The sequence below is a fragment of the Pangasianodon hypophthalmus genome, chromosome 1 (assembly GCF_027358585.1).
Source record: "Pangasianodon hypophthalmus isolate fPanHyp1 chromosome 1, fPanHyp1.pri, whole genome shotgun sequence".
Lineage (NCBI taxonomy): Eukaryota > Metazoa > Chordata > Actinopteri > Siluriformes > Pangasiidae > Pangasianodon > Pangasianodon hypophthalmus.
In genome coordinates this window covers 2,809,218-2,829,065 of record NC_069710.1, presented here as the reverse complement: position 1 = coordinate 2,829,065, position 19,848 = coordinate 2,809,218, and the positions used below count along the sequence as shown (strand labels likewise).

Sequence of the window (19,848 nt, the reverse complement as noted above, 5' to 3'; positions counted from 1 at the left end):
TACGAGATTATCATGAAACTCTGTACATCACAAATAATAAAAAATAATTATAGAATAGAAATTATTACAATTTGAGTGCATTTAAAATGTACATTTACAAAGAAGCGTGGCTGGGCATTTCTCCACTCCGTGCGCCTTTTAGGTTTTAACTGTACACATATTTACAGCTCAGATAAGGAAGAACAGTGCATTCGAAGCTAATGTGCATTTAAATAAAATCTCACTCGAGTCTCTTTTCCCTCATCAGTGGGTCAGGCGCAGGGAAAAGGCTCCGGACAGTCCGCTCCTGTCAAGTGCATTTCGGGAATACGCGAGCGCTGATATCCTTTCCTTCTCTCTCTCTCTCTCTCTGTCTCTCTCTCTGTCTCTCTCAGAGAAGTCTTTTTGCTGGTCCACCCTTGTGTCCAACATGAGCGGCTTGTTTTGTGGACTTTTTTAGCAGACACCGTGTCCCCATGAGCTAATAATAATAAAAATTTTTTTTTTTAAATCTGTGTAATAATAACGCATGCGCAGACCGTGCTCTAAAGCAGGACGCAGGCAAAGGCACCACGTGACCGCGCACCGGACCGTAGTGAAACACAGTGAGCTCAGACACATCACTTTACTGGCTGCGTTTGAACAGGTGCCCAACACCCCATTCCTTTCAGTCCGCATAGATAATGGTGTAACAAAATCCCCAGTGAATCCTGTCCAGACGGTTATGCACAAAACCTGGCTTTTGTTACCTTAGGCTACTTGCCTGAGAGACAAGAAAATCCTACTTTAAGCTCTTTTTTTACGCGTTTCGATATGTGGCTAATGGCAAACTGCTTAGGCACTGTGCAAGCTATAATATGTTGATCTAATTAAAATGGGGGTTCTGACCCATTATAAAAAAAAAATCTAGAAAAGTGGTCGGTGCCATAGTGATGCTAGTTTAGAGTTCATGGATAAGAACATAAGCATGATCAGACTACAGGCTATGGCAAGAAATGACCATGAATCCCTATGTGGCCCTAACACGTCTTTTCGTCTTGCACGAGCTTTAACTTTATTCTGGACACGGATTCGAGTTCGGGTGGCCTCTACTTCAAGTGTGTTAAGCGTAAATTCCCGTCGTGCATTGCTACCTGCAGCCGCACTGCTCCACAACCATGTCCTCGTACTGTTTGTAAACGACGTTATTGCCGGAGTCTATGTACAGTATACTGATGGGGCTTAGCTTGGTGGGCACGCAGCAGCTGGGCGGCGTGCTGTTCGGGTCCATGGAGTTCATGAGAGTTTGGATGATGGCGTGGTTTGTGGGCTCAAGGTGCGACCTGAGAGGGAAATCGCACATGCCCTCACAGTGGTACGCTTCATAGTCCAGGGGCGCGATTATCCAGTCGTCCCAGCCGAGCTCCTTGAAGTTCACGTGTAGCGCCTTGCGGCTACACCTCGACTTCGACTTTTTGCCGTGTCTCTTGCCGTGCCGGTTGCTGAGCGCAGTTCTCCGTCTCCGACGCGCTTTAAAGTGCAGCCCCGTGTCCTGCTCGGAGCCGCGAGATCCTCGAGCCGACTTGATTTTTTCCCGCATCTCGTTGAAAAGGTTCTCCCTCTTTCGGGAGCGGGCATACACCACCAGGATGGCCTTCTCTCGCTGCGCGCGACCGCGCCTCTCAAAGCCCAGTGACCTCAAGTCCATTTCAGCATCGGACTGACCCACGGTGGCCTTCAGCTCCATACACAGCTGACTCCCGTGAGCCGTGGAGAGTCTGCTTTTAAACATATCCCACACGTCCAGAACCTCCCAGGCCGGGTTTCGGGCGTCGCGCAGACCCACGGAGCTGCTGGAGTCCAGAGAGCTGGCCGAGGCCGGGGCCGAGCCGCAGGACACCAGCTCGATGTTGTAGAGGCCCGACGGAGAGGACAGCGCGTCCTCTGGGGGTTTACGGAGGATCCTCAGTTCCGCTCCCACCAGCTCCTCTTTGTCCGAGAGAGAGGAGACATCAAACACATATTTCTGTCTTCTCAAAGGGGAATGCGAGAGTTCATCTGCAAGATAAAAAAAGAAAGGAAAAGAAAAGAAATTGCAGTCAGTTACGAAAAAAGAACGATTTTTTTCGTAAAAAGACGAATGCAATAAAAAAGAGAATATTATTATTATCATTATTATTATTATTATTATTATTATTAATCTAGACTATAGACCTCGTTATATATTTCGCAGTGCTTCCTGTGTATTTGTAAAGCTAATATCACTACTGTGTGTCGCGGTAGCACTACTGGAAACTGGAGTTCATCAGCTGATTATTATCGGTGCACATTAAAACCATTTATGCGCCTTTCCCAATAAACACGGAACATTATCGAGCAATATTTACTGACAAATTCTTCTGTTCTCTTTTTTAGGGTTTAAAGGGAACTGTACCTGTTAGACCACTTGCGGGGGGGAAAACCCTACATGTGTGCAGTTTAACTAAGAAATAAAAACAAAATGCCACTTTGACGTGGTATGCTTTAACTGGAGACACTTGGGTAATGCGCTGATGGAGAGACTGCGCAAGGCAGCGAGAGAAACGGCCCGGTGGAGTCGGCAGTGTAGCCGAGCAGCACACACTTCATGCCTTCTCTCCCCGGAGGGAAGTCGGAGGCCTAGTCGCAGCTACAGAGCCACAACGAGCAATGCCATGAAATTCATCTGATCGTTCTGACGGATGAAATATCAGTTCAGACTAACCTACGTGTAAAAATCAACAACATTACATCCAATACATGTTGCGTTTACTTACAATGCACTGTAATAATGTTGTTTTTAAAGTCAAATGATAAAAAGACCATGCTTGTCCAAGTTAAAGTTTATTCTTAATCTAAACAAAAGAAACGCCTGCGTTTGTTAAATTTCCACTCATTTTCCCCATTTAAATAAAGATAACAGGCCCTGTGTGTGTGTGTGTGTGTGTGTGTGTGTGAGTGAGTGTGTGTGTGTCTTTCTGCACAAGTTGCATCATTAAAGCAGAAGAAAACGGTGTGTTTATCTCTGTTGCTATGCGCGTATGGCTTGCATTAACTTTTAAGACTTGAAATAAATCGAATACAAAGTCAACAAATAATTAACAGTTCTGCAGCCACCCCTCCCCCCTGCCCCCCCTCCCCCTGCCCCCCTCCCTCTCCAAAAGACTTCAATGCTTATATTTCATCCTCTCTGCCAAAGATAACATTTTCGGTGCAAAAATGCGTTGCCTGATTATTCTGACTATAAAAGTTATTATAGTCCCATTTGTAGAGTTGCACAGGCAGATACACCTAGAACTCGGAACAAGGAGCGCCTGCACAGCTTTTGAGCAGATTTTTAAAATTGATAACCGAGCGTCAGACAAACAATTCCCCTACTGTCCCATTTACAACCGTGCGCATTTCAGTCCAGATATAATTTGGAGAGAGAGAGAGAGAGAGAGAGAGAGAGAGACCATCTGCGTTTTAATGAGTTACTTCAAGTGCCAAAAATAATTTTCATACATTTCATCCGCTTGTTTGTGTCCAATATTGCAACTATACCGACGTACACTTCTTTGGAAAATATCCTTTTTTTTAATTGTTGTCGTATATATAAAGATTTGTGCCTTATCATAATTAAATGTTCACTTGTGTAAAATGTGCATTGAATAGGATGTACAGATCACAGGACTCTTACAGCTATGCATATGCCATCTAGCAGTTATTCTGTTCATAATTTTTTTAAATCCGTTTGCAGAGTGCAGCGTGTTTTAGTGTGCAACATAAACCTTGTCAAAATATGTATTTATGGCGTCTGGCTTGTCTCCGAAAAGAAATCAGTATTCATTCAGTGGTCACATCAGCAAGCTCTGAAAAACTTTTCTGCGGTGGCCCAAAAATAGTCAACATGCAAGTAGGGAGAAAGTGTACAAAAAAAAAAAAAAACAAACAACCCAAAGAGCTTTCACTGGCGTGAAAATTCTACAAATTCACCCTATTCTGGTGATGTGCCTTTGGCTGAGCTGCTTCATTACTGCAGAGACAGAGGTGTCAGTCATCAACACTCACTCAAATCAGAATCAAAACTCTGCAGTGAGGGTTCGGTGCTCTGAGGGTCCATCAGTGGGTCACAGCCAGTGACACATCAAATCAAAATCACACAAGAATATGAATTTTCTTTTTCAGCTAACATTAAATAACGTATGTTATCCTCTGGGAGTGAATAGGCCTAACCATTAATTTGCAGAATATTCATTTGCAGAAAACGGTTTATTTATTTAAACTCTGCTTGCCCAAATATACTTGTATGAATAAGTAGGAATAAATATTTCTCTAACAAAATAAGATAATTACTGTAATCTAATTAGGGCAATCAAAAGCAACGTGCGTAAAATGCTTCATATTATTATCCTTTTAAGCAATTGAAATTAATTTAGCATATACTGTTAAAATGTCCTAAAATAAAGTTCACTGGATAGTTTTGCACTCCTTTTCTAGGGCTAATGGCCTATCTAAAAAAATGATCTCTCCTGACAAACTGCAAAAACCCCAGAGCAAACATGTGCTGTGTTCATACAAGTTCATTTAAGTTAATTGAGGTTGCATTACGACCTCATCCATGTGAACACTGATAATTCAACACTGCATTTTTCTAGACAGCCTCTGAATCTCCAGTGTAATGTGCAATGATATGAAAACAGGTTCTGACTGCTTGCACGCGAGAATGTCGGGGGAATGATTTATTGCCTTCGTTTAGAAAATGCCCCAATTAGGGCTTTATTGGTGTGTTACTTTGGCGTCAATGTAAAACCAATTTAAATGTAGCCTATACGCCCCAAAATCTGAGGCGGAGTTACAATTAGGACTAAATTGTTCCCCGAATAAGAAGAGCATGCTAAAGTTAAAAGTTCTTTGTAGAGGGAATTAGAGGTTCCTAAACATGATCTTTTTAATTTAAGCTCACTGGCATGTTGTTGTTTTGCATCAGTTTTATCTTCCAATCCTCATGGCTTTTTTCTGTCTTAAAACTAAAAATTATCAGTTGTAAAGACATCCAAATTTAAGCAAAATGATGCGCGCGACAGGACTCAACTCTGTACTTGCAACCTGGAAATGTGTAAAAAAAAAATGTCTTCTACAGTTCTCTGATTCCAACACAAATAAAATATTTAATGCACGAGAGTTCCATGTGAATGCAGAAAATAATTAGACAAACCTTTTCCCCTGTCTACAAAACTTGTTATGGTATTCGCAGACTTGGAAGAGCGGAAAAAGCTCGCGTTTAGCCCCAGCTTCTCAGCGGCAGAGTAAGTCCTGTATATGGAGAGCATGTAATCATGTGGCACAACCGAGTTCTTAAAATCATCCCGTCCACTTAGACCGGGGGAGGACGCGAAAACCTCTTTAAGAAATTTGGGTGACCTTTGGCCATCATGTGGGCTCCTGGTCCCCCTGTTCCTTTTCGGCCCCGAGGAAGGCACGATCGCGGCCGACCGGGTGCACGGTAAACTCCACAGGAAAACCAAGAGCACGCATAGCGCTAGTGTTCGCGAGGCGTCCATAGCGGCGGTGTCCCAAATGTGCGCCGAAACCTTCTCCACAGTGAAGCCGGCGTTTGGGTTCGCTTTTACTCACAGGCGGTGTAGTAGGGAACAGCAGTGACGTGCGCTCGCCTTGCGCTCTGTATACGCACCAGCGTCGAGGCCGCCAGAGCCGCTGGGACACGCCCACCCGCCGCGCGCTCACACAATTACAGGAGAAGCCTCTGCCCACTTCTGTCCATCTCAACACTGGGACAGAGGGGAAAAGGCGCGCGCGGGAGGGGGAGCCGCACAGCCCCCGGGCGACGTTAGGCCGAGATTACGAGCGGACTAACATAGCTGACAGGGGTTAACATGTCGACAGAAAATATTCACTGATCTCCTGCACTGGCTGCAGCTTGAACTTAGAGACGTTGCCATGCGTAAAGTTTCATGCAAATCCAAAAACAAGGAGCTGTAGATCACTCCTTGTGGGAATGCTACTGTAAACTGCAAACAACACATTTTTTTAGTCATCATATTTAATAGAAACATGAAAAAAAAAGAGAAATAAATGCAAGATGCAAGAATTTTGTCATACTTAATACCCTTATTTATTGCTATACTGAGTCTGTTGATGTCTGTCACTCTCAAGATTTTTACGTATAAAATGATAAATAGTCTCTCAGTAAGATACCTCACATGGATTGCACACTGCTTCTATCACAATAATGGGAAGCTGAACACAGGCTTGAAAGCGTCCTTGGGTTTACACTGCAGCGTTTTCTGGAGCTGCACTGCCCCCTATCCGTTATTTACCCACATGATTTAAAAAAAAAAAAAAATCCAAAATGCCAAACGAAAGCTTCTGCAAAATTACTTTTCACAATGACTTTAAGAAGCTTGCAGGTGAACTAGTCAATATACATAACGCAGCGTCTTTACTTTTGGCTGAAGCTATTGTTGAACCATGAAATAACACGTCATGAAATAGCTATAAAGAGCCAGGGCTAATAATAATAATAATAATAATAATAATAATAATAATAATAATAATAACCTAGAGATTTAACCATGCAGCCTTAGTTAGAAACCTTCTTCAGCAGTCCTATGAGGGAATTTCAGATTAAATAAAGCCATGCACACACAATGTCTAACAGATCAACCGGATGTGTAGAGAGAAATACCCAGATAATGACGTTTTCAGTGACAGGGTAACTTCAGGGTAACTTCAGTCAATATTCATAATGCAGCATCTTTAATTTTGGCTGATTTGTTTAAACATGTATGTATACCTGTAAAGGGCCAGGAGTGGTACTACTACTACTACTACTACTACTAATAATAATAATAATAATAATAATAATAATTAAATATGAGTTCATATTAATATTAAAATTAAATTGATGTTGTTGACGATGATGATGATGATGATTTTGATGTTATTGCTAGTATTATAAACATTAATCCCTCTACTCTTCAGGTTAAACAGCTTAAATGTCTGTGTGATTGATTTGGAGAGAAATAACCTTTCCATTCCATTCCCCTTGTACACCATTGTAGATCTTCAAGAAGGAATAAAACTGCGGGCATGACATATAATAGAGAATTATAGATAACACCCACAGTATTGATTTAAGATAGACTATGCAAATGACTGACTCCTATGTGCACAGAAAACACTATTTGAATAATATACATAAAGTGTTCTTTGGCAGGTTTTGCTACTCTACCACCAGAGGGTAGTGTTTACCTTTAGTTTTTTTTCTCATGACTAAAAGCTCTCAGAAACGTAGCTCTGAATAATAATAATAATAAAAATGTAACACAGTACATTACAGATAAACATCTACTAGCATTTTATTCGATTTATAGACCTATCTATGCTCCAGCCATAGTCATTTAACACTTGAATACCAAAACAAGCAAACTTAGAATGGTTCTGTGTTGTGTTAGCCCTTTTTGTGAGTACCTGAAGATGAAATGTGATTAAAATCACCTGCTTTTTTGTTGCTCAGGGGATAGGCCTGAGCTTAACGTGTGCAGAGCTGTAGCAGCAGCTCAGCGCTCAGCTCCATGGCGCCTCGCCTCAGCTCTCTCACTTCAGCACCATGGAGAGCCGACAACCAGCAGCACTGAGTCACTGTGATCATCCTGCCATCATCCTCACTGCGGATACACACCTCACAATCCATACACTTCCCCAAAGGCCTAAACGCATCCCTGACTCTCACATGTTTAGCTGTTTATCTCACATGTTTATGTAAGGCAAATCAGCTCAATCCAAAGCTTTTCTTATCACAGTCTAAGAAACCAAAATGACCCAAGATGTCTGAGATTGTAGAAATACGACGTGCATTGCAATAAACCGAGGCATAAAATGTAAAGAATATATCAGGTGACGTAGTGAAACTGGACCCCTGTGCCCAGTGACGTCATTCGCACCGATGTAAGCACGCACATGGTCTTATGTAATTGTGTTGCACATGCTGACATACTGTAGACTGCTAGCAGTGGGGCATGTCCCTGCTCTCAGCCATCTCCATAGCTGTAGCTAAACGTGTGTAAAATGTGCAGGGAGCAGTGAAGTAAGGGTTAACACTGGCCGTGTTGCATAACACACTCAGATGGTGGTATTTATGGCAGGCTGGCGTAGCTGGGAGTCGGGTACTTCCCAGGGATTTTGCCCATCTATAACGAAAGTCACCACTTCGTGACGCGAAAGCGTGTGAGGAACAGCACAAGGTGGGACAAAAGAACGCTACCGACACACACGCATACAGACGCGCGCGCGCACACACGCACACACACGCATACACACACACACACACACTCGCATACTGCTTTCCTGGGCTGTGTATCATCACTCTGAAAGAAGAAGACGCCTCTCCTAAGGCAAGTGTTTTTACCTACTGCGCCACAGCACATAGACACAGTGAGCACTGAGCACTGTGGGTTTCATTACTGAGCAATTTATTATCAGCCTTACAAGAGGTTTGGATACAGAAAGCCTAATATAGCCTAGACAAATTTTTTTAAAGTTTATTTAAAAATGTAGAGTAATTCAGGTTATATAATGTTCGATAACCCTTGCTAGATATATAAAACCATAGGCTTAAATAAAATAAAAGCATATTAAACAACGTTATTGTCGCATTGTCCTAATTATCTACAGTGTAACACATACACCATGTGTGTGCATGTTGGATAGCTGCACTCTCAGAAATCATATTACTAAACTGTAGCTTTAATTGTTGCTGGGGTGGTACCCTCAAGGTTACTTTTTTGGTACCTTTAATATTTATCTTAAACCTGGAAAAGTGGATATAGTGTATCTTTAAAATGATACAGATGGTACAAATGAACTGTAATTGTTTTTTGTTTTGTTTTGTTTTGTTTTTAAAGCTTTTTAAAGCTACACTGCATACACCTTTCTAGGTGAAAGATACAGTAGATGGGGTATGTCTTTAAACTCTGTCTTTTAATCACAATGAATCAGCATCATTATACTCTTAGAAAATGAACTTCCTATACAGTCAGGTGCATAAGTATTTGGACAGTGACACAATTTTGGTAATTTTGCCTCCGTACACTGCCACAATGGATTTGAAATGAAGAAATCAATATGTGAGTGAAGTGTAGACTTTCAGCTTTAATTCAAGGGGTTTAACAAAAATATTGCATTAACTGTTTAGGAATTACAGCCATTTTTATATAGTACTAAACTAACATAATTATAAATATTAGGATTATTTTTAATACTTGGATGCAAATCCTTTGCAGTCAATGACAGCCTGAAGTCTGGAACCCATAGACATCAACAAATGATGAATTTCCTCCCTTGAGATGCTTTGCCAGGCCTTTACTGCAGCTGCCATCAGTTGCTGCTTGTTTGTGGGTCTTTCTGATTTCAGTTTTGTCTTCAGTAAGTGAAAAGCAACTCAATTGGGTTGAGGTCAAGTGACTGACTCAGCAATTTAAGAACATTCCATTTCTTTGTCTTAAGAAGCTCTTGGGTTGCATTCGTGGTACGTTTTGGATCATTATCCATCTGTACTGTGCGCTGCTTACCAGTTTTGCAGCATTAGACTGAATCTGAGCAGAAAGTATAGCTCTATACACTTCAGAATTCATCCTTCTATCAGCAGTCACATCACCAATGAACACCAGTCACCCAGTTCCATTGAAGGCCATATATGCCTATTCCATAACACTGCCTCCACATGTTTGACAGATGATGTGCTTTGCTTTGGATCATGAGCTTTAGCTTTCCTTCTCCATACTCTGCTCTTTCCATCAAGTTAATCTTGCATCAGAACTGGCTTTTCAGTTCTTGAGTGTTACCAGTGGTTTGCATCTTGAGGTAAACCATCTGTATTTACATTCATGAAGATGCCTCTTGATTGTAGACTTTGACAATGATACGCCTACTTCCTCTAGAGTGTTCTTGACTTGGCTAGATGTTGTGAAGTGGTTTATCTTAAACAAGCAAAGTATTCTGTGATCATCCACTTTAGTTGTCCATGGTCTTCCATGCCTTTTGGTGTTGCTGAGCTCTCCAGTGCATTCCTTCTTTTTAAGAATGTACCAAATTGTTGATTTAGCCACTCTTAAAGTTTCTGCTCTCTCTCTGGTAGGTCTGTTTTATTTTTTCAGCCTAATGATGGCCTCCATCACCTGCATCGACACCTCTTTGGACTGCATAGTGAGAGTTCCCATGAACAGCTACCAAATGCTAATTCAACACTTGGAATCAACTCTAGACCTTTTATCTCCTTAATTTGTCATGAAATAAGGAGGAAACAGGCCACACCTGGCCATAAAACTGCTTATTAGTCAATTGTCCAATTACTTTTGAGCCTGTAAAAATGGAGGTAATATGTAAAATAAATGGCGGTAATTCCTAAACAATTAATGCAATATTGTTGTTAAACCCCTTAAATTAAAGCAGAAAGTCTACATTTTAATAACATCTGTCTTATTTCTCTCTTATTTCATGTCGTGTTGAATGAGATCTCATTATTTAAAGTTATATTAAAAGCGATCATTGATGATGACGATAATGATGATAAGCAGACAGTGATTGATGATGATAATCCATTGCCATTAACAGCAACAAAGAAAAAGGAGAGTTTATCAGCTTAATATTATTATTAAAGTCCTTAGTGTTCTAGTATATTGTGGAGTTTTTTTATCCAATGCACATGACCTATATCCGATCTCATATGGTCTAAAAATAACTGTAATGAAGTGTAAATTATCTGGGTCTACTCTATTGTATACGCATAGTGTTAGACACAGCTGATCCCTCCTATCTCTTCAATTTCATTACTAAGTCAGTTTAGGTCACTGACAAATGAGGTTCAAACAAGCAATACCCAAAGTGGATTAAACAGCAGGCACAAAAAGGAAATGATAAACACATGGTGGGGCTACAGAGAAGGTTCAGTAAATAACAAAAAATAAAATGTATACTTTGTGAAAGAAAATAACGAATGGACCCAAGGACCTCCTTTTTGGACAACAGGTAAATAATTCTAATATAAATTCCCAGAATTCTTGACAAAGATCAAGCTGAGATCCTGCTATTAGTACAAGAGGGAGAGAGAGAGAGAGAGAGATAGAGAGAGGGAACATATAGTCTGTTTTAATCCCTCATCCATGATGTGATAAACCTCTTACGAAATAACATCATTTGCAATGAAGTATACGAGCACATCCAGACTTACATAACCAACTCATTTAGCCCACTGTAATCTTTCTTAGAATTAAGATACATTATGCCCACAATCCTCTGGGGTTGGAAAGTTGAATATTTGGTCATCAGACCCTGTCAAGCACTCATCTCTGTTATTGAGCACTGACTTATCAATAAAACTCCACGTGTTCAGTGTATTTATTCAAGGCCATGAATCGTGAACACACCCAGACAAACCATTGCTAGTGAAGATAGGCAATTAGTATTTCCAAAAACTGCACTGGAAAGATAACAAAACTAAACTTACATTGATATAACTGTTTAAAGGAGTAATTTGTGATTTGACACGTGATTAGTTTTTACAGCATGAATGGAATTGCAAAGAAATTGTCGAACTTTTCCTTTTCCCACACACTGCCTTCAGTCTCTCTGTTGAAACTATGCACGTTTTTTAGTTGTCTATTTGCTAAAAGGGGTAGAGCTGAACAGTTCTGTGCTGATGAAGGTCAGAGCTAATTGCTGGGACAGAAAAAATGTAAACAGAATCCTGAAATGATAAAACGACCCAGCTGAAAATTCCACGTTGATATGAGCAGCTATCAGGAGCCAACACACAGGCTGAGCCGGGTCAGACTGGCAGACCCTCTTTGCCAGCTGATAAGTAATTTTCCAGCTTCCTTCCAACTAGACTGATCAAGAAATGTTAGAGATTTACTAATTGCATTACTGCTGTGTTATTTTTATTTAAAACAACTTGTCTATGATGTAGCATTAGCAGCGGTACTTCAGAAACTGTTTCCTTCTGCCAGCATACCAGCTGGAAAAGATGGTCTACCAGCCTGAGCAGCTCAGCCTGTGTTTAAGCTGTGCTTAAGCTGGAGTTTTTCAACAGGGTAATGACATTCAAGAGGTTGTAAAGATATCTTTAAAATTAAGATCATTAAAGGCCTTGAAACACATTTAACAAATACCAAAACAATCTCCCCGCTACTCCTGGAGGAAACAGATAGACAGTTTTTTTTCCCTAATGAATGAACTGAGGTAAGAAAGAGGTTAGTCATCAATATGATTAATCCAGTTTCACTGGACAAATCATAAAAAAACATTATCAATCATGTATTTTAGCATTACCACCTTATTGTTTAGTCTGTTAATGTGTGTAAGTTGAAGTGTATCTAGCTAAATACTACCAGAAATGAATCAGGGTCAACAATAGTCAGCAGTTCTGGCTTAAAATTGATTATTACTTTTTATGGACACATTCATCACCAAAACTCTCACAGAAATCCTGTAATATAACAGTGGAGTGATTTAAGTGTTCTTGCTAGTGCTGCTAGGGCAGTTTACTGTTTACTATGCTCCAACTTCAGTCTGTCTTATTTATGTTGTAGTATATTTTAGTGTTGTAGTGTTACTGTGTGACATGTCTCCTGAATTTCAACCCCAGTTCTGTCAAACAGGACCACAGAAAAGGGTAGCTCATTTAATATTAATTAGCTTTATTTCTCCTCAAAATGATAATATTCCAACGTCAGTGTCAGGCAGGAAGTATCTGTTAGAGAGTTCTCACTAAAATTGTGTGATCTGTAAAAGAATATTGTCATTAAGATGGTCAAAGAGAAATACAACAGGAGAAGGACAAAATGTTCTAATAATTAATATAAAGTCTTCCAGTAGAGTGCAGATTCTTGTGGATCTGAGTAAAGGCAATATTCTGGAGTAGATATGAAAAGATACATACAATAATTTTAAACTTTAATTTGACAAAGAAGCAAAAGAATACACAGAGAGCTATACATATACAAAAAGTGAAATAATCTCTTTTTTTCCCTCACAGGACTAGACCTAAAGTGTGTTTTTACTCAAGCAGGATGGGGCCATTCCAGGATTACAAAGTATTTGCTTTTCTTACCCACAATGTTAAATTTTAAAATTTTCAGTCAATCTCAAAATTAGATTTAGATTTAAGTATTTAGTCATTGTCTTCAAAGTCAGTAGATTGGTCATTGTTCCACTATTTTCGGTAATTAATTTGACATTTCCTCAAGGTGAAGAAGTCGTTTGGAAAGGACAGCACTCGTAGCCGCATCCCCCGTCTCATGCTTCAACCTTTTCATCCCAAGGATTCGCAGATTTCTCAGTTTCCATTGTCTGAGGATGAAAGCAAAGACTGCGACATCAGCAGAAAACAGAGCAGAACCATCAGTCCTAACAGCTTCTCATCAGGTATGCTGGATATATCCTAAAAACAGACACTGAAGAGCATTACTAAGTCCTGAGGCCTAAACACTGAATAGTTGGATTAGGAAAAGCATTACGCATTCACTTTTGCTTGCAGTGTTGACGTGTGCTCGCCTGGTTTCAGATGACACTGGATGTCCAAGCAGTCAGTGTCCATCTCCAGCTAAAATCAGATCTGGCTCAGACAACAGCTCTCTGGGGTCACCCATACCAGTGAAGAGCAAGGCCAAGGTCAAGAGGGTCAGAGTCAATGTGGTGGCTGAGTGTAACGGCATTACACAGAAGCACAACAGGGAGCAGCAGCAACCCGCTATTCTGCACAGAGGTGAGGGAATATTTGCTGAGATTTACCTGATGTCATCTTAGAGCTGTTTTATATAAGAGATGTTTATATAAAAGAAACATGGCAGACTTGGGTAGGTGTGAAAATATTGCTGTGCAATGTGGATCTTAGGCAAAGCATGGTCTTAACTGAAACTTAATTCTTACTGCTAAACGTTATCCAAGTTAAAAGTTGGACTCCTTTTATGCACTCACCTGCCACTTTAATAGGAACACCTGTACCTTCATGCAGTTATCCAATCAGCCAATTATATGGCAACAGCTCAATGCATAAAATCATGCAGATTCATTTAATATTCACATCAAACATCAAACTGGGGAAAAAATGTGATCTCAATGACTTTGAGTGTGGCATGTTTGTTGGTGACAGATGGGCTGGAGTGAGTATTTCTGAAGTATGTTAACACAGAATGGTGCAAAAAACAAAAAGCATCCATTGAGCGGCAGTTCTGCAGGTGATAAAGCCTTGCTGATAAGAAAGGGCAGAGGAGAATGACTAGACTGGTTCAAGCTAACAGAAAGTATACAGTAACTCAAATAAAAGAAAAGTGTCTTAGAAAATGCAAGACCTCCTTAAACCTTAAAGTGGATGGTCTACAACAGCAGAAGACCATATCCTAGGTTCCATTCCTGTCAGCTAAGAACAGGTAACAAGAATCCGAGGGAACAGTGGGCACAGGCTCACTGAAACTGGGCAGCTGAAGATTGGAAAAAGATCAGACGATAGTTTTAACACCTTAAAAGTTCATTCATCTTAAAGCAGATTCAGACCGAATGATCCCTAAAGGCATGATTTATGCAATTTTGGCTAGCAATGGGTGAATATACGATTGACCCTTTTGCTAAGGACTGATTTCATTTTTTTTTACATGCATTCTGACTGCATTATTTCTTGCTTTTCTATCAAATGTACTATTTTGAAATATGTAAAATTATTGAGGTTTCATGTCCATATCTTGGTCTGCATTATTACTAAATCAGTCATAAAATACAATAATGACCTTGGAATTATCACTGATCAGGCAGTTATTGTGAAGCAGCTGAACTATGTTGTAAGCTTTTCAAAAACATCTCCATCAGTTTTTTGGACAAATGAATGCAGAAACTAAAACTAAATCTACTAAATACATTACCCGTTTTGTTTTTTTTATTTTAGCGCATTGTCTAACTGACAAATCATAAAAGTGTTCATGCAGCCGAGTCAGAGGTCATCTATTGGTACCGCTTCACACATTCATAAATCTTACAGACATATATTCTTTTCTGGTACGTAATTGGGGGTGAGTAATGTTTGATAGTCAACTCTGCTTTGAAGCACATGTTTAAAAATGTCACATTAAAAAGCCTCTCTTTTAAAAATCTTTTTAGTGCTTCCAGGATTAAACCACTTGTGTCACAACCAGATGGTGAAAGGCTGAAGTGCCTTTTCCAGAACTGACTACAGCAATGTGTTTTTCTGTGGCTTGCTAGCTGAATCCTGGAACAAACTTCAGCATGTATAGAAGTGTCTTGTTCTTCATAATCAGCTCACTTGTGTACTTCCACTGGATAAAAAATAATATGAAAAATAATAATAAAAAAACTGTTGATAATTTTTTTTTCTGACCCATTTGCTGTATTTATTAATAATGCATCATTATCATTGTTGTTGTTTTTCGTCTGCTACCATTAGGGGTTGCCACAGCAGATCATTGGTCCACATATTTGATTTGGTACAGTTTTTACCCCGGATGCCCTTTCTGATACAATCCTCCCCAATTTTATCCAGGCTTGGGACCAGCACTGAGAGTGCACTGTCGTGTGTCGCTGGTCGGGAATCAAACCCAGGCCACGGCGGTGAGAGCGTCAAGTCCTAACCACTAGTCCTCCAGGGACCTAACGATAAATCATTATAAAATAAAATAAAATACTACTATTAATCTGGTCTTATTAATTGTTTGGCCTTATACCTAATAGAGCTATCCCCTATTAGCTTTTTACCAATCATTAATAATGTTACTATTGTTATTTGGAACCCATCTTGAAAAGTCTGAAAGCTTTATTTTATTTGCAAGCATGCCAAACCACGGCGAGACAGGTGCTGTTTACTTGATTGTGCACACACAGAGTGATTGCTGATTGGTGGGTCAGTTGGGCTGCAGCTGGCCAATCAGTGTAATTAGAAGTAGTTAACTTCCCCCATTAACTCAACGAAGTGACTAACAAAATCAAAATCACTGACAACACTGAAAGACTGCTAGGTTTAGCAGTTTGTTTTGTTCCCTCACAAGTTCAGAGTGCACTGTGTGATGGTTTTATCAAAAGGAAAGAGGTGTTTCTCAGGTACTTGTTTATGTATTTATGTATGTAGTGAGATTAGGATTAGGCATTGTGAATCAGTTTATTCACAAGCTCTTTTTTTTCTATGACATGTTACCATAATGTCATAATCTTACTGGTGTTTTGTTTTTGTCTAGTGTACTTTATCTCTGATTATGGTTACATTTATCTAGAGATTTGTAAGGGGAGTGAATCTGTATGGACTAAATAATTATACCCTGCCACATGTTAAAATGCTGTGAACTGAGTGATAATAGAGGAAAAGAAGGAGATCCTGCAGCTGTTTTCCTCAGTGTGGTCTTATCTACTGTGGATGCTGGAAAGTACGCAGATTAAAAATGGCATTGAGTTTAGGAAAATATATTTGGCTGGGCTTGGGACTTGAATGACCTTTTTCCTAGTGTATACATCTTGCTCATTCCAGGATTTATGGCTCTCTGGTGTGGAGGTATGGAAGCAGATATAGCAGGTGTTGGTGTGGTTTATTGAAACATGTAGAACACTCATGTTTTGCAGGCAGTGAGGCTGACTTCAGCTCTTCCAGCAGCACTGGAAGCTTCAAGAGCCGTGGAACTATGGCCAACAGCTCCACTGGGAAAAAGAGCAGCCTTTCACACAGGTGAAGTATAGTACCTCAAGATCAACAGTTTTCCATTAATGATTATGAAAATGCAAATGAGACTGCAACTTTTTATCTGCCCAAATATATATATTTTTTTTATTGTCCATTTACTTGACTGATTTTAAGATGCTCTACCATGTTGGTGAATGTTTCTACATTTCTCAAGTCTGCGCTTACAGCAGTAAAGTAATAGCCAGTAATCAGAGCTGTTGTCTTGTATTTTCTGGTCTCCAGTCGCGTGCCGCACATCAGAAGCCAGCCCGTGTTTAAACCTCCAGGAAGCCCTACTGCTCCCTGTGATGCAGAACTGTATGCCCCCTACAGAACGCCCCCCAAAAAACCCCTTTCCTCATGCATCAGCAACAATTCTAACCCCACTGTCAGGTAGGACACTGGAATAGACAGACCTCTGATTATGGTGACAAAGGAATGATTGTATTTTTCAGCATGTGTATCAGACAATCAGATAGTCTTCTTGCCCTCTGTGTAAATGATTCAATACCATCAGTCATGTTTGGGTTCTGATGAACTTTAAAATGATTCACTAAATTGTTTTTTCCATAGGGACTATAACATGCATTTATTGTGGTGAAATTAATGGATCAGTTGAATTATTTCAGACCCAGATTATTCTTTGTGCTGCTGTACTTATTATTGCTCAGTTGTGTACATCTGCAGGGTGCCTGTATTAAACTATTACAACAATATGATTCAAGTTGAATTTATTATAGAAGAACCACTCCAGGGAGCTACCGTTCATGTGGTGACAATCATGGCATCAGACCACCCAATCCAGAGCAATACCTGACCCCTCTACAACAAAAAGAGGTGACAATCCGGCACTTGAGGACCAAGCTCAGGGATTCTGAGCAAACCGTCTCTGATCGGTAAGCCCCAGTGACCTGTCTTTTGCATACTGTCTTCATCTAAGTACTAATCATAAAAGCAGCATAAAGGTGATTATTTCCCATTCATCAGGGAGTCTGAAATTCAGGAGTTGAAGTCCCAGCTGGGCCGGATGCGTGAGGACTGGATCGAGGAAGAGTGTCACCGTGTGGAGGCACAGCTAGCTCTCAAGGAGGCACGTAAGGAGATAAAACAGCTACGGCAAGTAGTTGAGACCATGAAGAACAGTCTGATGGAGAAGGATAAAGGCATTCAGAAGTATTTCATTGATATCAACATCCAGAACAGGAAGCTGGAATCCTTACTGCATAGCATGGAACTGGCGCAAAGTGGTGCCAACCTGCATGACGAGCCCACACTGGACTTCATATGTGACTCTCCAGAAAAGCCCTCTGAAGGGAAGGAGAAAGAAGAGCTGCAGGTTCAGGATCAGGCAGAGAAAGAGATGGCAGACAGTGGGTTACTGGTTAATGATGAGATGGCCAACCAGATGGACATGCTAGAGCAGGTTCTCATGTCTACAGCTGTGGACTACAGCCAAGATGGTAGTGGCAAACTCATGAGCCACCCGGGAGTGTCCTCTCTGATACAGTGTGCTGCTGAGGACAGTGTGAAGAGCTCTAAAGATCAAATCCACAGTCAAATCACTGCTGATGAGCAACATACTTCTGGTGAAAAGGCAGTCCAAACAGATGAGACCTTCTATAATCCTGATCTCCAAGCCTTGCTTTTACATCTGCTGAAGCTTCAAAACACTGGGCTGTCTTCAAATGTTTTCCAAAAGTTACCCAAAGCACAGGAATCCAACATACCCCAAGCAGAGGAACCAATCAAAGACAAATTGTTGTCTCAAGCTCAGAATCCCAACCTGATGGAGGGGATGGACCACATTCCCTATAATCCTGCACTTTCTACATTGCTAATTCCACAGGACCCTGGTGGTTCAACCCAGAGTTCAGAACCTGAAGTGGATCCAGGGTTCATGGAAGAGCTGGACTTTGGCATGAAGGATACTTGCAGCAGTGTTAATACAGCTGTGGTGGGGAAAAGCCACTGGAGCAACAGCTTCTTGGTTGATCTGGTTGCTGTGGCAGCACCTGTTCTTCCTACGGTGGCCTGGCTGTACTCTCAGCACAATGCAATTGATGGGGCACCAGTGTACAACATTGCAGCTTTAATCCGTGGCTGTTGCATTATGGGATTGCACTCTCTTCGCCTTGTCACCTATGGGCCACACGTGTGATGGTCTTTCACCTTTAGGCACAGCTAACAAGAGCACTTAATAGATTTAAAGAAGTTTGTTTTGTGTATGTGTGTATAATCGGTACATTTTTATTTTTAGTTCTGCCACTTTGCACTGTGTATAGTTGCCATAATTGTACGGCAAGTTAACTTGAATGGATTTATCTTTGTCTTGTTTATTTCGCACAAGTTGTATTGCTCATTGCCCTGATGTGATCATCTGGGTAGGTGATCATGTTATTGTACTGTCTTTTGCCAGCTAGTCCATTTCTTGTGTGTAGAAATGGCATTAACTGTTGGTGATAATGTTCTTGTTCCCAAAGGAGTAGCCCCTCAGCCAAAGCTTGTTCTGTATTTGTTTTTGTGAATTTGTCTCCAGCAGTGGAGCATTTTACATGTTTCTCTTTGTGACCTTGCCGACTCCCTAAACAGTCAATGCTACAGTACCTATGACCCTTTCGTGCCTGAGCAATGTGCAATATTTATTTGTATTAGACATGTTAAATATTTATTAAAGCATGATTATCCCATTTGTGTTTGTACCTTTTTTTTTTTCCTTTCAGATAAGGTTTTTATGATCTAGAGTGGAAAGGGGTTAAGACAAATACAGGTAATACGAAATGTATTCCTATACAAAAATAAGTATTTTTCCTGTTTCCTTCTACCTCCCAAAAACATGCAGGTAGGTGAGTTGGCTATGCTAAATTGCCCCTAGGTGTGAATGTGCATGCATGGTGCCTTGTGATGGACTGGCATTCCATTCAGGATGAATTCTCCCATCTTGCTCCCAGTATTCCTGGGATAGACTCTCAATCCACTGCAACCATGACCAGGAAGAAGTACTTACTGAATGAAAAGGGGGGAACAGTTCCAGAGATAGAGAATTACAGCTAATCCCAACTATATGCTGTAATGGAAATGTAAATTAATGGTAACCTGGTAATGAAAATAATAGTTTGAATAGGCAATGCATAAAGAACCTGGATAGCTACATTAAATCT

The 19,848-nt window shown here is 40.5% G+C and overlaps 2 protein-coding genes across 5 annotated transcripts; one reads left to right on the top strand and one right to left on the bottom strand.

Moving 5' to 3' along the window:
* Positions 1-460: 460 nt before the first annotated feature.
* On the bottom strand, positions 461-5,719 carry gdf6a (growth differentiation factor 6a). Its single transcript, XM_026914117.3, has 2 exons — positions 5,174-5,719; positions 461-2,016 (listed from the first exon to the last, which is right to left on the bottom strand). Exons 1-2 carry the CDS (start codon positions 5,517-5,519, stop codon positions 1,109-1,111), a joined length of 1,254 nt encoding a protein of 417 aa, XP_026769918.1. The 5' UTR covers positions 5,520-5,719; the 3' UTR covers positions 461-1,108.
* A 2,400-nt stretch (positions 5,720-8,119) lies between these two features.
* On the top strand, positions 8,120-19,377 carry sybu (syntabulin (syntaxin-interacting)). Of its 4 annotated transcripts, none has more exons than XM_026913368.3 (8): positions 8,120-8,372; positions 13,013-13,070; positions 13,224-13,401; positions 13,514-13,741; positions 16,594-16,696; positions 16,934-17,083; positions 17,434-17,586; positions 17,678-19,377. In XM_026913368.3, the coding sequence occupies exons 2-8, from the start codon at positions 13,047-13,049 to the stop codon at positions 18,846-18,848; spliced, it is 2,007 nt and encodes a 668-aa protein (XP_026769169.3). In that variant the 5' UTR covers positions 8,120-8,372; positions 13,013-13,046; the 3' UTR covers positions 18,849-19,377. The 4 variants fall into 4 exon arrangements, with proteins under 4 accessions (XP_026769169.3, XP_026769168.3, XP_026769170.3 ...); XM_026913367.3 differs by having other exon boundaries at positions 8,126-8,372; positions 17,431-17,586; XM_026913369.3 differs by having other exon boundaries at positions 8,127-8,372; positions 13,541-13,741; positions 17,431-17,586.
* Positions 19,378-19,848: the final 471 nt, after the last annotated feature.